The sequence below is a fragment of the Ranitomeya imitator genome, chromosome 5 (assembly GCF_032444005.1).
Source record: "Ranitomeya imitator isolate aRanImi1 chromosome 5, aRanImi1.pri, whole genome shotgun sequence".
NCBI lineage: Eukaryota > Metazoa > Chordata > Amphibia > Anura > Dendrobatidae > Ranitomeya > Ranitomeya imitator.
Genome location: NC_091286.1, coordinates 674,046,471 through 674,064,611, shown reverse-complemented (window position 1 = coordinate 674,064,611; position 18,141 = coordinate 674,046,471). Strand labels below are relative to the sequence as shown.

The 18,141-nt window shown below is 39.8% G+C and overlaps 1 protein-coding gene across 6 annotated transcripts in view; it reads left to right on the top strand.

Annotated features, from left to right (window-relative positions):
- Positions 1–17,794, top strand: part of LOC138638765 (cytochrome P450 2K4-like) — a 55,552-nt gene extending 37,758 nt beyond the window's left edge. For 5 of the 6 annotated variants that reach the window (XM_069728328.1, XM_069728329.1, XM_069728330.1 and 2 more), the window contains 7 exons: positions 3,919–4,068; positions 6,203–6,363; positions 6,806–6,982; positions 9,047–9,188; positions 10,106–10,290; positions 10,552–10,693; positions 14,057–17,794. In XM_069728328.1, coding sequence (XP_069584429.1) covers positions 3,919–4,068; positions 6,203–6,363; positions 6,806–6,982; positions 9,047–9,188; positions 10,106–10,290; positions 10,552–10,693; positions 14,057–14,235 — 1,136 coding nt within the window. In that variant the 3' untranslated portion in view covers positions 14,236–17,794. The remainder of the gene's footprint in view (positions 1–3,918; positions 4,069–6,202; positions 6,364–6,805; positions 6,983–9,046; positions 9,189–10,105; positions 10,291–10,551; positions 10,694–14,056) is intronic. The other variant, XM_069728332.1, reaches the window with a different exon arrangement.
- The last annotated feature ends 347 nt before the right edge of the window (positions 17,795–18,141 follow it).

Here is an 18,141-nt window from a genome sequence, read left to right as displayed (position 1 = left end):
CAGCCACGACCAATCAGCGACCGGCACAGTCCTGCGGCAATATGGCCGCTCCTTCTTCCCCGCAGTCAGTGCCCGATCCATACTCCCCTCCCGTCAGCCCTCACACAGGTTTAATGGCAGCATTAATGGACCGCGTTATGCCAAGGTGTAACGCACTCCATTAACGCTGCTATTAACCCTGTGTGACCAAATTCTTACTATTTATGCTGCTTATGAAGCATCAATAGTAAAAAGATCTAATGTTAAAAATAATAAAAAAAAATAAAAAATCATTATATACTCACCATCTGCTGCCTTTCCCACTCCTCGCGACGCTCCGGTGACCGCTCCATGCAAGCGGCAGGTTCCTGTGGCAAGAATGATATGCGAGAATGACCTGCCATGACGTCACGGTAATGTGACTGCGACGTCATCACAAGCCCTGCAAGAAGGACCTGCCATGATGTCACGGTCATGTGACCGCGACGTCATCACAGGTCCTGTGCCCATACCAACCCTGGAACCGGAAGCTGCCGCGTTGACGGCGCACAAGCGCCAGAACTACAACGGGCTCTTCGGAGGGCGAGTATATGTTTATTTTTTATTTTAAGTCTGTATACTACGTGGCTCTGTGCTGTATACTCCGTCACTGTGCAATATGCTACGTGGCTGGGCAATATACTACATGGCCGGGCAATATACTACATGGCCGGGCAATATACTACGTGACTGGGCAATATACTACGTGGCTGGGCAATATACTACGTGACTGGGCAACATACTACGTGGACATGCATATTCTAGAATACCCGATGCGTTAGAATCAGGCCACCATCTAGTCTGGTATAAGCAGCCTTGGGCAGCAATAACTACATCTAAAAATTTTCTAGCAATTTTTGATTAGTCCTGCATATTGGATGATGGAATTTTAGCTCATTCCTCCCTACAAAACATCTCCACTTCTGTTATTTTGGTGGGTTTTCACCTTCTGGTTGTCAAGGTGAATTTTAGCAGACTGCAAATAGGCAGCACTTTTTTTTTTGGTAGAGCAGTGGCTTAAGGAGAAATTTTGTTATTTTGTATTACGTTACAAATCACTAGTACACATAAAACTTATAAACTATATAATATGTTATGTAAAATTCTCAATTACTGGGTAAAATCCATCTTTAGCAAAGACAGAATGTTATGTTGCTGAGATAGGAGATGACCGTTGGTACTGATAAGATTCTATGCAAAAGGTTGAGGAGGAGGCAAAAGCTGACGATAGAGCAACAATTGCCATCTCCTTTTTCAATAATGTAAAAATCAAAATACAGATTTTACCCAGAAATTGTGAATTTTGAAAATAATTGATCAATCCTGACAGAGAAAGAAGCAGATTTGTCTGATAAGATATATTTGTTATGCTAGTGTAGCAACCCACTTGAGATAATAGGTAAAGATAGAAATTGCAACTGACCCTGCTGGTTTCTGTACAGACTAGAGTCACTAATGGTTCCTGCATGAGCTGAGATGACCATAAGCACAGTCTAAACAATGACAACTTCGACCTATGCTGCCTGAAAGGCTTTCACGTTCCTCCTACAGAACATGAAGGTAGTGCAAAGAGTAAATTACTTACAAAAGGGAAAGTGTGCCGAAAAAGTAGAGATCCCAGAGTGAGTAAATTTGGTCATGCAAGTCAAATACATTTTAATAAAATGATATATTAATATCTGTAATTCAATGTCTTATTATTATTATTTATTATGATAGCACCATTTATTCCATGGCACTTTACCTGTGAGGCGGGGTATACATAATAAACACAGGTACAATAATCATGAACAATACAAGTCACAACTGGTACAGGAGGAGAGAGGACCCTGCCCGCGAGGGCTCACAATCTTTAAGGGATGGGTGAGGATACAGCAGGTGAGGGTAGAGCTGGTCATGGAGCGGTTTGGTCGATCGGTGGTTACTGCAGGTTGTAGGCTTGTCGGAAGAGGTAGGTCTTCAGGATCTTTTTGAAGGTTTCGATGGTAGGTGAGAGTCTGATATGTTGTGGTAGAGAGTTCCAGAGTCGGGGTGATGCACGAGAGAAATCTTGTATGTGATTGTGGGAAGATAAGATAAGAGGGGAGTAGAGAAGGAGATCTTGTGAGGATCGGAGGTTGGGTGCAGAAAAGTACCGGCAGACGAGGTCGCAGATGTATGGAGGAGACAGGTTGTGGATGATTTTGTATGTCATGGTTAGGCTTTTGTACTGGAGTCTCTGGGTAATGGGGAGCCAGTGAAAGGATTGACAGAGGGGAGAGGTCAGGGAATAGTGGAGGGACAGGTGGATTAGTCTGGCAGCAGAGTTTAGAATAGAATGGAGGGGTGCAAGCGTGTTAGAGGGGAGGCCACAGAGCAGGAGGTTACAGTAGTCGAGGTGGGAGATGATGAGGGCATGAACTAGGGTTTTTGCAGATTCTTTGTTTAGGAATGTACGGATCTGTGAAATATTTTTGAGTTGAAGGCGGCAGGAAGTGGAAAGGGCTTGGATATGCGGTTTGAAGGAGAGATCAGTGTCAAGGATTTCCCCAAGACAGCGGGCTTGTGGGACTGGGGAGAATGGACAGCTGTTTACTGTAATGGATAGATTCGTTGGGGGGGTCGCGTGAGATGGGGGAAAGACAATGAATTCTGTTTTGTTTATGTTAAGTTTCAGAAATCTAACGGAGAAGAAGGATGAAATAGCGGATAGACATTGAGGGATTCTGGTTAGTAGGGTGGTAATATCTGGTCCAGAGATGTAGATATGTGTGGCTTCAGCATAGAGATGATACTGAAAACTGTGAGATTCTATGAGCTGTCCCAGGCCAAAAGTGTAAATGAAGAAGAGCAGGGGCCCTAGAACTGAACTTTGCGGGACTCCGACAGATAGTGGGTGAGGTGAGGAGGTGATGTGTGAATGGGAGACGCTGAATGTTCGGTCAGTTAGGTATGACGAGTTCCAGGATAGGGCCAAGTCTGTGATGCCAAGGGATGAGAGGGTCTGTAGTAATAGGGAATGGTCCACTGTGTCAAAGGCAGAGGACAGGTCCAGGAGGAGGAGGATAGAGTACTGTCACTTGCTCTTGGTGGTTAATAGGTCATTGGTGACCTTAGTTAGGGCAGTTTCAGTGGAGTGGTGTGACCGGAAGCTTGATTGTAAGCAGTTGAAAAGGGAGCAAGAAGAGAGATGGGAGGATAGTTCAAGATGGACGTGTTGTTCCAGTAGTTTTGAGGCATAGAGAAGTGATATAGGGCGATAGCTAGATACAGAGGATGGGTCAAGAGAGGGCTTTTTGAGGATAGGTGTGATTGAGGCATGTTTAAAGCTTGAGGGGAAAGCACCAGTTTTTAGTGATAGATTGAAGAGATGGGTTAGAGTTGGGATGAAGACTGTGGAAAGGTTTGGGATGAAGTGGGAAGGGATCGGGGCAAGTGCACAGGTGGTGAGATGAGATATTCCTGAGACATTCACATTTTTAATAATATGTATGTGAGCTGTTAAGGTCTGCGGGCTGGACATAAATCTCCCTTAGAACCTGCCTCCAAAGCTTAATTTAAATGAATGTGGGAGTTACCAGTATGAGTCATGCAGATCAGGAGAGCAGACTGTCAGTCATTACATACCTCATACTGGTAACGCCACCTTTAATTTAAAATAAGCTCTGTAGACAGATTCTCAGGGAGATCTATGTTTGGTCCATGTATCTATTCTTAACAGCTCCTTTTAAATATTAAGAAAAACATGGATTTCAGATATCAAGGTATAATTTTATTACATTTTCTATGACTTACATGCCCATATAGGAGGCTTTGGATGGTGTATTCTACTGACAGAGTCCCTTTAAGGGCTTGTCTATACATTAAATCTTTATGTCCCATGTTTTTTGGATAGATAAAACATGTATCCTTTGTGTTTAGGTGTTGTATTTTCCAATGGAGAGAATTGGAAAGTGATGAGAAGATTTACTCTTTCCACACTACGAGATTATGGAATGGGGAAGAAAACCATAGAAGACAAGATCATCGAGGAGGCCGAATGTTTAGTGCAGAAGCTGAAATCATACAATGGTGATTGTCTCATTTCTAGGAATATGTGTAATGATGGAAGAAAAATAGTAATAATATATGCAACAATCATAGAGACACAAAAGAGAATAGTAAAACCAAAAACACTCAGTTTGAAAAAAAAGTTGCAGTAATCCGCAAGTGCTAGTAAAAGATGTAAAAAACAGGGTATTTGGTTGATACGTTTTTTGCAAAAAATGTATACTAAGCTGCTCTACCAAACTTCACGGTATACCCTTATCAGAGCAGTCCTAACTAATGTATGCAATCCCTATCTGATGTATTTAAAAACCTGATCATCTGTATATAACCTGTGTGAACAGGGTTCAGAGAGGAAAAATCCATGTGTGCATACAGGGTAGAACAGCTTTTGTGCAGATAGCCCAAGAGGAGTGGTGGGACTCCCCAGTCTTGTAGACACAAGAGAACAATTATGGAAACAGGAACACATGGGCTACTTGCACAGTGAACAAGTCTGTATGATCATGTTCACACACCACCAAGAAACTTGAAGACACAAAAGAGAATAGTAAAACCAAAAACACTCAGTTTGAAAAAAATGTTGCAGTAATCCGCAAGTGCTAGTAAAAGATGTAAAAAACAGGGTATTTGGTTGATACGTTTTTTGCAAAAAATGTATACTAAGCTGCTCTACCAAACTTCACGGTATACCCTTATCAGAGCAGTCCTAACTAATGTATGCAATCCCTATCTGATGTATTTAAAAACCTGATCATCTGTATATTACCTGTGTGAACAGGGTTCAGAGAGGAAAAATCCATGTGTGCATACAGGGTAGAACAGCTTTTGTGCAGATAGCCCAAGAGGAGTGGTGGAACTCCCCAGTCTTGTAGACACAAGAGAACAATTATGGAAACAGGAACACATGGGCTACTTGCACAGTGAACAAGTCTGTATGATCATGTTCACACACCACCAAGAAACCTGAAGACACAAAAGAGAATAGTAAAACCAAAAACACTCAGTTTGGAAAAATGTTGCAGTAATCCGCAAGTGCTAGTAAAAGATGCAAAAAACAGGGTATTTGGTTGATACGTTTTTTGCAAAAAATGTATACTAAGCTGCTCTACCAAACTTCATGGTATACCCTTATCAGAGCAGTCCTAACTAATGTATGCAATCCCTATCTGATGTATTAAAAACCTGATCATCTGCATATAACCTGTGTGAACAGGGTTCAGAGAGGAAAAATCCATGTGTGCATACAGGGTAGAACAGCTTTTGTGCAGATAGCCGAAGAGGAGTGGTGGAACTCCCCAGTCTTGTAGACACAAGAGAACAATTATGGATAGCAGGAAGCTCCTGGGCCTAAAAGAATAGACTGCTAAAGGGCCCAGGTTTAAGCCTTTGTTTTTCGTTTAACATACTAATTACATTTTTTTTTATGGTTCATAGCGTTGTTCTGCTCCACCTCCACCAGAATTAGATGACCTAGTGTTTGTGTTATTCTCTCTTCATGAACTATCCTCCACTTTTGATCCTGGGTTTCTGGTAATATTTACTTCCTGGTCCCTCGCAAAAACACAGAAATTGACTGCCAATCACTGGTTGACCCACCATAGTCAATGATTGGCTGAGACACAATTTCCTTCGCGGCAAAGAGCAAACAATTCAATTGTCAAACCTGGGACCAGAGAAGATAGTGGATCATGAAGTTGTGTAGCTCACTATTAGAGCTCATTCACAGATCATTATTGAATGATCCCAATATGATACAGCCAACAAAATCACAGTAATCATTCCTGACCCTAAGGGTTTGAACTTGAGACTAGCAGTCCCTTCCAATATTCCTCTATAGATGACTGGTTCAAGATAGTACAGGTCTGCAACATCCCGAACAGCAGGCCTGTGTTTGTAGGGGGATTAGAATGTAAATCAAGTAATAAGGTCATAATCATAACATAATCAGACAACCTGTGAAATTAGAACAAGGGGTCCGAAGAGAGAATCCACAATCAATTGGACAAATCTGATCTTCCAAAAGATTTGTCCATATCTAGTTATTACCGAAAGTATATTGTACATGTACGCGTAACTCATACATATACTATATAGTTTTTTAAAAGATAAAAAAAAGTTGTTTTTTTTTAAATTTACATATTATCTACTTTTTCAGGAAAGCGATTTGATAACTTGACCAGTATAAATGCGGCCGTTGCCAATATAATTGTGGCCATACTTCTCAGCCATAGATTTGAGTACGAAGATCCCACCATCTTAAAACTTATTGGCTTAATTAATGAAAATATTAGACTCCTGGGGAGCCCGTGGATCCGGGTAAGTCTGAACTATTTATTTTATATTTTATACTTTTATTTTTTTTTTTCTAGTAACAGTATTGATAAAAATAAATGTTCCAACGTACACATAGGCAGTTTGGATTTTTTTTAATTCTCATTGATCTAAAAGATTTTGAGAACTAAATACATTCCACAGGATAGGTGGTAAATGCTTGATCTCCACGGCTTGACGACTAGAATATCCAATCATCAAAGGAAAGAAGTGCATAAAGTTGGACCTTAGCAATAATACGATGATCACCTCTTATGTGCTATGTGTTCATTGGAGTACTCATTGATACGTAGATGACATCTGTATGGTACTGAGAGCCTCAATAATTTTTGCAAGTTGGACAGCGCCTGTTCCTGTTGTATTTAACAAAAGAATGCATTTGGCGCCTTCCATATCAGCATTCATTATTACTTTTATATTTATTTAGTTGTATAACAGTTTCCCGACATTGATGGGTTTGCTCCCTGGACCTCACAGAACAATTTTTGAAAATATGGTAGAGTTTCAAAAATTTATAACAGCAACATTTACAAAACAGAAGAAAGAACTGGATGTAAATGACCAGAGGAACTTTATTGATGCCTTCCTGGCCAAGCAAGAAGAGGTACGATGCGTTATATCAAGGGTGAATTTTATCATAGCCTAGAATTTCTCAAGAAACATGTTAGACACAATGTAGTGGAATTCTAGCAAAACCCTCAGACTTCAATTCAAATTACAAACACTTGCTGGTGAAATATTACGATAAACATCACAAAATCATCTACCTGCAGAGTATCAGAATTTTTTTTAATGTTTTGAATGTATGTTGACAAGTTTGTTAATATGTGTATAAATATAAATGATGTATTTTTTATTTCATTCAGCTACTGGGGTCTGCCATTTTAATTTACTGGTGTGTATTTACAGACAACAACACTTATAAATGCAATAGCCCAAGGTGACTGTGTTTGGTGTCCAACCCTATCTCCGAAGATTTAGCTGCCTCAGCTGTTAACTGGATACACCCTCAATTTCCCTCTGTCACCAATAATGACTGTGATCTGAGTGGAACCGTCATGTCATTGCGGTGCTCAGATCACAGTAATCAGCAGTGAGCATTTACCAGATGAAGTCATCACTGCAGCCCTGGTGCCCATACCTGAGGTGCGCTCACCAGTAATTAGTGCGATCTGTGTGATTCAGTCATGCCATTGCGGCTGCAGCACTCTAATTACAGGTGATTACTTATCAGATACAGACAACAGTACCAATGTGGTGAGTTCATCCAGTGCTGAGTACATGTCACTTGATGAAATCACCACAGCTCTGGTGCCCTTACCTGCTGAGCACTCAACATAATTGCTGTGATATGTAACATAGTAACATAGTAACATAGTTAGTAAGGCCGAAAAAAGACATTTGTCCATCCAGTTCAGCCTATATTCCATCATAATGAATCCCCAGATCTACGTCCTTCTACAGAACCTAATAATTGTATGATACAATATTGTTCTGCTCCAGGAAGACATCAAGGCTTCTCTTGAACCCCTCGACTGAGTTCGCCATCACCACCTCCTCAGGCAAGCAATTCCAGATTCTCACTGCCCTAACAGTAAAGAATCCTCTTCTATGTTGGTGGAAAAACCTTCTCTCCTCCAGACGCAAAGAATGCCCCCTTGTGCCCGTCACCTTCCTTGGTATAAACAGATCCTCAGCGAGATATTTGTATTGTCCCCTTATATACTTATACATGGTTATTAGATCACCCCTGAGTCGTCTTTTTTCTAGACTAAATAATCCTAATTTCGCTAATCTATCTGGGTATTGTAGTTCTCCCATCCCCTTTATTAATTTTGTTGCCCTCCTTTGTACTCTCTCTAGTTCCATTATATCCTTCATGAGCACCGGTGCCCAAAACTGGACACATATGAGAATTGTAATGACATGACTGCTATGCTCAGATCACAGTAACGTATTTGTTTCTGCGAAAGCTGTGTACTTGACATAGCTGATCCCAGAAACAGATACTAACACTTCTTTTCAGAGATCAGAGCAGTCATATTATTGAAGCTGCAGTTCTCAGATCAAAGTAATTACTCAGTACAACAGTCAACATCACACATGTAAGGATTAGATATACAGCTCAGATACACATCAGAAGAATAGCTAAGGAAGGACACATCTGAACTTATTTCAGAGCTATACACAGAAATTACTGGAGATCCAAACGGACAACTATTATGGCCTATTATGGCAACTATTCTTTTCCACGGAGAACAGAAGGGCTTCATGTTTTTTCCACTTCTGATTAAGTAAAAAAATTAACTATCAGACAAAAAGTGTAGTAGAAAAATGGTGAGATTCAGGGAAAGAGATGAAGGAGCTAACCACGCTGAGAATGTGTATCTGGAAATTTGGCCCGGAGTTCCTCCTAAGGGTGCCGCTTCCACTGGTGATCACAGAAAGGTAGACAAGAAAGACAAGACAAGTTGATGGATATTGTTTGGTATTGCAATTTCGCTCCATACAATTAAATGGAGCTAATCTGCAGCACCAAAAACAATTATGGACAGAATTTTTTGCTGCTTTTGGAAAATAATATCAGAAACTTTTTTATGTTCTTCAATCTTTTGAAAGATTAACATGGTCTATAATTAATGGGTTTTTGTTCTTTTCTGCTGTTCAGGGTAAACCTGAATCCACCGAGTATTTCCACGATAAAAACCTAACAGCTCTCGTAGGAAACCTGTTTGCTGCTGGAATGGAGACCACGTCAACCACCCTGAGATGGGGACTTCTGCTGATGATAAAATACCCTGAAATTCAAAGTAAGAAAAACATTTAGAAAACACAGTACAATCTTTTTCTGGGATTTCCAGGGACACTATGAGAAATATATATGAACTTGTACATAAAATATTTTATCTCCCTCCCCACCCCCCATTTTTAATTTTTGTGGCTTTATTTTATTTTTTTTATTTTGTGGATAGAAATGAGGGAATATATTGAAATTCGAGTTGTTAACTTTGCTGGATTTTCCCATGAAATTTGATTTACATCAAATCAATTCATGGGCAACTGGAAGTAGCCCAAAGCCTCCTATTGCCATGACAATTGTATGTCACTATTCTCTTTTATTCACATGCTAATCATCTTCAATGATGTGCTGTCATATGCTATTTTTACAATTTCTTTAGTGCTGTACGATTTCTTCTCCCTATCACTACAGCTAAGTTGTAAGCTGTGACGTTATCTTAATACTCAGATTCACCTCAAAATGGCTGCTACATTCCCTGCCTCTGCTTTTATACAAACTGTATTAGTCCCTCCTTATTGGCTGTGCTATTCCATGTGATGTGATTCAATTTTCTGCAGCATGTAAAATATCAGAAGCCATTTAGGGGCATTCATGCAAAAAAGGGTTGTAACTTCTTAGAATCCTTAAAAAATGAACACAAATTAAATTTCTAACACGTGTATTAGCTCGTTTACAACCATAAACTAATACATTTAGGATGAAAAATATGTTATTTTTGAAACCACAGTCTGCAATATTTTCATTGCTTACTTTTTCATAAGTGGACAATTTAAAAAAAAATTCATAATATTTTATTTTCTGATGACAGCATCTTTTTACACTTTTTTTCCTGTGCTGATACCATCTCATGAGTTAATATTGAGATGTATTTGTTGATCCCCAGCTTTGTGGACATAAATATGTGACATCTTATTCCTTCCTTGGTAGAGAAAGTCCATAGTGAAATTGAGCGAGTGATCGGATCGGCCCAACCTCAAATGGAGCATCGGAAAGAAATGCCGTACACAGATGCCGTCGTTCATGAGATTCAGCGGTTTGGGGACATTGCTCCTAATAGTGTCCCACATGCAACCTCTGAAGATGTCACATTCAGAGGGTATTTTTTTCCGAAGGTAGGAAACAGAAATCAGCTTCATATAAGATTCCTTTAAGCCACTGTTCCCCAAAGCCAGTCCTCAGGAGTCTCCAACAGATCATATTTCTAGGAATTCCTTACTATTTTTGCCTGGGCAATACTAAAGGCCCTCTGAAAACATGACCGGTTGGTGGCTTTTAAGGACTGGAAACAGGTAACACTTCTCTAAACAGAGGCTTAGCTAAGGGCAGGGCTAGAGCAAACTTTTATCATGTATACCTGATTCTTTTCCCCACAGGGCACAGTTGTTTTCCCACTGCTCCATTCCATACTCCGAGATAAAGTTTATTTTGAGAAACCAGACGAGTTTTATCCAGAACACTTTCTGGACTCTAATGGAAATTTCAAGAAAACTGAGGCCTTCATCCCCTTCTCAATAGGTAACATTTATAATGATTGCCTCTTTCTTAAATAAACCCTCCTCCTCCCATCAAAGTTTTTATCCTCTTAATGCATTGGAGTCATCATACTGAATGGTATTACCTTCTTACAATTGCTCATTTTGCCTTTCTACCCAGATAATTATTCTCTTTTCCATTAGCCCTATTACATCACATGATTAAAACAGATTAGCTGATTAGAACACACTAGCTAAACTCTGATGAAAATCTGATCCAGCACCACTGATGGGAATTGGTGCTTTTTCCATTTTTTAAAAACTGGAATGAGACCTCGGGGGCAGAGTCACCAACTTGTTTTTTTTATTTTTTTGAACCACGTATCAAAAAATCATGGACAGACACTATTTTTTACAGACACACTGGAATACCATAAGAAATGATTATGATAAGTGATATCTACCGCCCATAATTCTGATATGAAGACCTCGGCTGCATCCACCGTAAATTGATGATAATTACAGTCAAAATATTCTGTATAAATTTCTCCCAGAAGACTTTAATTTTTTTATGTACAGGTCAAAAAAGTGCCTTATTTTTTACAGGTTTGCAGTATGATTTCAACATTTCATCAACCAGTTGCTTATTTTTTTCCAACACACATTTGGTAGTTTTTCGATTTCACCATGATGTGTTTTTTTTTTCATATTTCTACAGCTAGAATAACGTTTAAAGAAGATATCTGGGTAGAAGGATTTACAAAAATCAGCGTGTAACAATGTAGTGTTGCATTGATAGTGCACAAGTGTATTTTGCGGGGGAGTCAGGGAAGCCTAGATGACTTACATTACCCTATACTTTTCTTATTTAAAGGGCAATTTTACCTTTTCTTAAATTATATTCTTAAACCTCTACCTGACCGGGTGATTTTCCGTTTTCGTGCTTTCATTTTTTCTTCCCCTTTTTTCAAGAGCTATAACTTTTTTTATTTTTCCATCCACATAGCCACTAAATATGTTTGTTTCTTTATTTCAAAGTTTTTTTTATCTAGAAGGGTAGGAATACAGCAGGTACAATTTCATAAAGGTAAATATACGATTGACAAGAGATCAACCAAATCCTTAAATATCATTATCAAACTTAAAATGAAGAAAAATAGCAGCAACACTCCAAATGTTGGTGAAGAAAAAATCCTTAGTCCTTTATTTTACAAAGATTTGCATGGACAAGGTTGTGCGGGCAAGAACAAGTGCAGATTGTGCAGAAAAGAGAAACAGGACGACGGCCGTTTCGCGTTATTCAAGCTTCCACGGGTCCAGATACAGCTTTTCTGCATAATCTACACTTGTCCTTGCCCGCACAACCTTGTCCATGCAATTCTTTGTAAAATAAAGGACTAAGGATTTTTTTCACCAACATTTGGAGTGTTGCTGCTATTTTTCTTCATTTTGGGATTTCTTCACGTGGCTTTCCAGCAAGCACCTTCAACAGCGTGATTCAACCACTGTATTGTGTCCGTAATTCCGCGTCTACTCTGTGATAATAGTAAGTAAAGTGCGCTACTCAGTGCCATTCGCTTTTTTCTTGCTTTTGGATCATTATCAAACTATAATCCACAATGTGGATGCAGTGACTCTGGGGAGCACATTGTAGGAGATGTAGTATACGAGGGGCGATCCAAAAGTAATGATAATCAATACTAAACACAATGAATATAGTCAAATTTTTTTTTTATTTTTCTACATAGTCTCCTAACAAGTCTATAAATTTAGTCCCTCTCTTTTCTAGATTTAGAATTCCCTTCGAAAAAAAATTCTTGATCTTGACCCTCAAAAAAATCCTCAACAGCGGTTATCATGTCACTATAGTCGTAAAATTTCTTGCCCCGTAGGTGTTCTTTGAGCCGAGGAAAGAGAAAGAAGTCACTGGGGGCTAGATCTGGCGAATAGGGGGGGTGTTCCACCAGTTCAAAGCCCGCTTCTTGAATGGTAGCCATGGCAACTGCAGCTTTGTGAGCTGGCGCGTTATCTTGGTGAAACGGCACTCCAGTCCGCAGTTTGCCACGCCTTTTCTCCTTGATAGCCTCCCGCAATCTTCTTATTTGTTCTGCGTAGTAGGAGCCTGTAATATTGGCTCCCTTCTCCAAATAGTCCACCATAATAATTCCTTCATCATCCCAAAAAACAGACGCCATAACCTTCCTTGCTGAGCTTGACACTTTGAATTTCTTCAGCGTCGGTTTGACGGCTCGTTTCCATCTCATCGATTGATGTTTAGTTTCGGGATCAAAGTGGTGAATCCAGGTCTCGTCCATGGTCAAAAAACGTGACAAAAAATTTTCCTTGTCTGCTTGGAACTTTTCGAGATTTGCTATTGAAATGTCAACTTGTTTCTTCGTTTGCTCGTCGGTTAACATTTATGGCACCCAACGTGTGGAGACCTTTCTCATATGCAATTCTTTTGCAAGGATTCTTTGAATACTGCCATGTGAGATCCCTGTGACCTCAGCTACATGCCTGACTCTCTCTCTCATACATGCCTCACTCTTCGATCTGCCAATACAACTTCTTCAACTTTTTTCACATTTTCTTCATTGAGGGACGTGGATGGGCATCCTTCACGATGTTCATCTTCCGTCGATGTTCTTCCCAGCTTAAATTCCTTGTCCCAGCTTGCAACTGTGGGATATGGAGGAGAAGAGTCCCCCAATGTTTCCACCAAGTCGCTGTGTATGGCTTTGGTAGTCATTTTTTTCAAGCAGAGGTATTTGATGACACCTCTGAACTCGTTTTTTTCAATTTTGATGTTCACTCCTCGGCAGTTCATATTCAAATGAATGTAGCTCCCGGGAATCGTGGTCTATTTAAGTGATATTTTTTTTTTCCTGGACTAGTGGGTACCTAAGAGAGAAGAAAACATTTTATTTTAATTTCTGTGGGCAATAGAAATAACCGATTATCATTATTTTTGGATCACCCCTCGTATGTGATACCTAAATGGTAAAGGAAATGAAAGCGGGAGAAAAGGAGAAGAGAGGCTAAACTATTGCGGCCACCATTGGTCACTGGGAAACCAATACATGGTAAGCAAGTACTGTAGGAATTTTTTTTAATCGAGAGTTTCAATTCATCAGTGCATCTGGGGCGCCATCTTAGAAATTGTCAGAAGCGGGTTGGACAGAGATCATGTAGGTGTGATTCGGGTGTTGCGGGCAGCTCTACTATAGGAATAAAACTGTCAGTGTCATCTTAATGATATGAGTTAAGCTGTTTAACTTCCCATTTCGATTGTCAATCATAACAGATCCAAAGCTTTATCCAAAAGTTTCTAAAATCTTATTTCCATCCAGTTGGGATGTCAAATAATCTGCCATCTTCTAATTATGTTTTCTGTTCTTTTCCCCAGGTAAACGAAGCTGTGCTGGAGAAACCTTGGCTAAGATGGAGCTGTTCTTGTTCTTTACAACATTATTACAAAATTTCAATTTCCAGCCCATACCTGGAGCCAAACTGGACCTCACCCCTGCACTGGGGTCTACAAACTCACCCAAACCTTTTGAGATCTGTGCCATATCTCGCAGATAGACTAGACTTTCATTAACTATTGGCATAGACCTGTTGTATGTCATTGTCAGGGGAATTTCTATTAATTAATCATAGACTGGAAACATCTGAGTTTGCAGCAAGGTTTATTTCTTGTATGCAGCGAGACAACCACAAATCACCTGTGTGAAGATGGCAGTAGGGCATCTGTCTGTTGTAGATTTGCAACTGTTTTTATAGCAAATACCAGCAGAAAACAATGGAAACTGGTTATTTTCTATCATTTCTGCTGTCAAAACTAGTGCAGGCGTATAAGGAAGCTTGCTTTAGGCTGGTTTCACACTTGCGTTTCAAAACGCATGCGTTTAAAAAAAAAACAGATGGTGAAAAAACGCTGTTTTTTTGACGCATGCATTTTTGCATGTGGTGAAAAAAACGCAGCATTTTGACGCGTTTACATGCGTTTTTTCATGCGTTTGCATTTTTTAAACGCATGCTGAGAAATGCGTGACAGCTGCCAATCATGAAAATAAAGTAAAAAACCCACTATAAACAGAAATAGTTAGGGTTAGGGTTAGGGGTAGGGGTAGGGGTAGGGTTAGGGGTAGGGATAGGGTTAGGGATAGGGTTATGATCCCTTTAGGGTTAGGGTTAGGATCCCTTTAGGGTTAGGGTTAGGGTTAGGATCCCTTTATCACCTTTATGGTGGGGGGTGGCATATTAGTGTGTTTTCTGTTTTTTTTTATAAAAACTTATGCGTTTTTAACGCAAACAAATGCATGTGCTTAAAAACAAATGCGTTTACATAGACTTCAATAGGTTTTTTTGCCGTGAAAAAACGCATGCGTTTTTTTGCGGCAAAAAAAACGCCGCAAAAATTACTACACGTTGCATTTCTGCACATGAACGCATGCAGAAAAAAAACGCATGCATTCATAAACGCGACCAAACGCGTATACAAAAAAACGCATGCGTTTTTAATGTTAAAAATAGGGGGAAAAACACATGTGTTTTTTTTGCGGTAAAAACGCTGCAGATGAAAACGCAAGTGTGAAACCAGCCTTACTGCAAGCTCTTACTTCTTAAGCAATCTTTCCTATCTTTAGCTATTCATGAATCACTCAGGCATTAGTTACATTCTTAAAACATTTACTATAAGCAATAAGCTCCTAATGGAAGTATATATAAGACTGTATAATTAAACACATGAAAATTCTAATAACAATAATAGCTATTATTGAAAAAGGTTGTCCACAAAGTGCTCTCTGCCAGTACATCTATTGATGGTTTATCCTTAAGAAAGGTCATCAATATTAGATTAGTGGGGGTCAGCTGGTACCCTTGTAAATAACTGTTTGCAACCCCTGCACTGGCCCAGTGAGCACAATATACAGAGGAAGAACAGCATAGTGCTGTTTACTGGTTAGAGGCCAATTGCAAGTACTGCACATACAGGTGCTTCTCACAAAATTAGAATATCATCAAAAAGTTATTTTAGTTCAGTTAAACTCCTATATTATATAGAGTCATTACAAACAGAGTGATCTATTTCAAGTGTTTATTTCTGTTAATGTTGATGATTATGGCGTACAGCCAATGAAAACCTAAAAGTAATTATCTCAGTAAATTAGAATAATTAACAAAAAACACCCGCAAAGGCTTCCTAAGTGTTTATAAAGGTCCCTTAGTCTGTTTCAGTAGCTCCACAATCATGGGGAAGACTGCTGACTTGACAGATGTCCAGAAGGCCGTCATTGACACACTCCACAAGGAGGGGAAGCCACAAAAGGTCATTGCTACAGAAGCCGGCTGTTCAGAGTGCTGTATCCAAGCATATTATTGGAACGTTGAGTGGAAGGAAAAAGTGTGGTAGAAAAAGGTGCAGAAGCAACTGGGATAACCGCAGCCTTGATAGGATTGTTAAGAAAAGGCCATTCAGAAGTTTAAGGGAGATTCACAAGGAGTGGGCTGCTGCTGGAGTCATTGCTTCACCACACACAGACGTATCCAGGACATGGGCTCAAGTGTCGCATTCCTTGTGCCAAGCCACTCATGACCAATAGAAAACGCCAGAAGCGTCTTACCTGGGCCAAGGAGGAAAAGAACTGGACTGCTGATCAGTGGTCCAAAGTGTTGTTTTCAGATGAAAGTAAATTTTGCATTGAATTTGGAAATCAAGGTCCCAGAGTCTGGAGGAAGAGTGGAGAGGCCACAATCCAAGCTGCTGGAGGTCTAGTGTGAAGTTTCCACAATTAGTGATGGTTTGGGGAGCCATGTCATCTGCTGGTGTAGGTCCACTGTGTTTTATCAAGACCAAAGTCAGCGCTGCCGTCTACCAGTAAAGTTTAGAACACTTCATTCTTCCCACTGTCAACAAGCTTTTTGGAGATGGAAATTTCATTCTCCAGCAGGCTCCTGTCCATACTGCCAGAAGTACCAATACCTGGTTTAAAAACAACAGTATCACTGTGAGTGATTGGCAGCAAACTCACCTGACCTTAACTCCATAGACAATCTATGGCGTATTGTCAAGAGGAAGATGAGAGACCCCAGACCCAACAATGCAGACAAACTGAAGGCTGCTATCAAAGCAACCTGGGCTTCCATAACCCCTCAGCAGTGCCACAGGCTGATCGCCTCCATACCATGCTGCATTGATGCAGTAATTGATGCAAAAGGAGCCCTAACCAAGTACTCAGTGCATTTACTGAACATACATTTCAGTAGGTCAGCATTTCGGATTTTAAAATCATTTTTGAAGTTAGTGCTATTAAGTATTCTAATTTACTGAGATAATGACTTTTGGGTTTCCATTGGCTGTAAGCCATGATCATGAACATTAACAGAAATAAACATGTGAAATAGATCATTCTGTTTGTAGTGACTCTATATAATATCACTTTCACTGTTTGTATTGAAGAACTGTAATAAATTACATTTTTGATTATTTTCTAATTTTTTGAGAAGCCCCTGTACATACTAGCTGAAGTACCTTAGTATGGCCAGTAAACAGTGTATGTCACTATAGTGTTTCAGCTCCATACACTGTATTTTACAACTGCACACAGATAATAACAATCTTTATTTTGAGGGGTTCTAGGTGTTGCACCTCCACTTATCTGATATTGAAGACTCACTCTACGGCTAGATCATTAATATCAAATTCCATCACTTTCAGGTTTGAAAGTGGCTGACTATGTCCTTCTAAAAACAACAAAGTTTTTTGGTACTGAGCTCTAATTCGCATACAAAGGTATAAAATCAGTCTATGTTTGCATTATTGGTTACATTTTGGATGCCCCTATGGTTTATGTTGAAGATCTGCAATATACACTGCAGAGAATTAACTGCATTGAATGCGCTTGCTGCAGATTTGGAGTTGAATGCCAAGAAGTGAGCTTGAAAAAAAAATACATTGTTAATGTCCAATATAAACATAAAATAAATAATATTAATATAATATATGTAAATATTTGTTAGGAACTGTGAACAGTAAAATTTATGAAATGATCTGTATTTTTTTTATAATAATGGCTAATGGCTAATACTGAAGAAGTAAAGTATGGTCCTGCAGACTGCAATAAAGAATATTACAGGCACATTCATGTGTTCCCATGGGCACCTATTTTATTTATCTGGTCCAGCAAACTCTCCAGTAGTTTGGGGCAATTGTCCAGAACTCCCTTCTTATGTGCCCTTCCTGGCTGACTCAATGAGCTGGCTCTCGCCTCTCCTGCCCTGCGCTCCACACCCAGTGTCCCAAGCCGATAGTCGTGGGTCCTGTCGGGTGACTTCCTCACTGTCCTCTTGACCCTCTGTGACTCCCTTTTCAGTGAGCTAAATGTGCATGTGCCTGTCACACTTGCAGACACAACAGCCTCTGGGTTCTTATCTGGGACTTGTATGTAGTTCCTCCACTAGATCGGGACGGTTCCCCTACTGTGACCT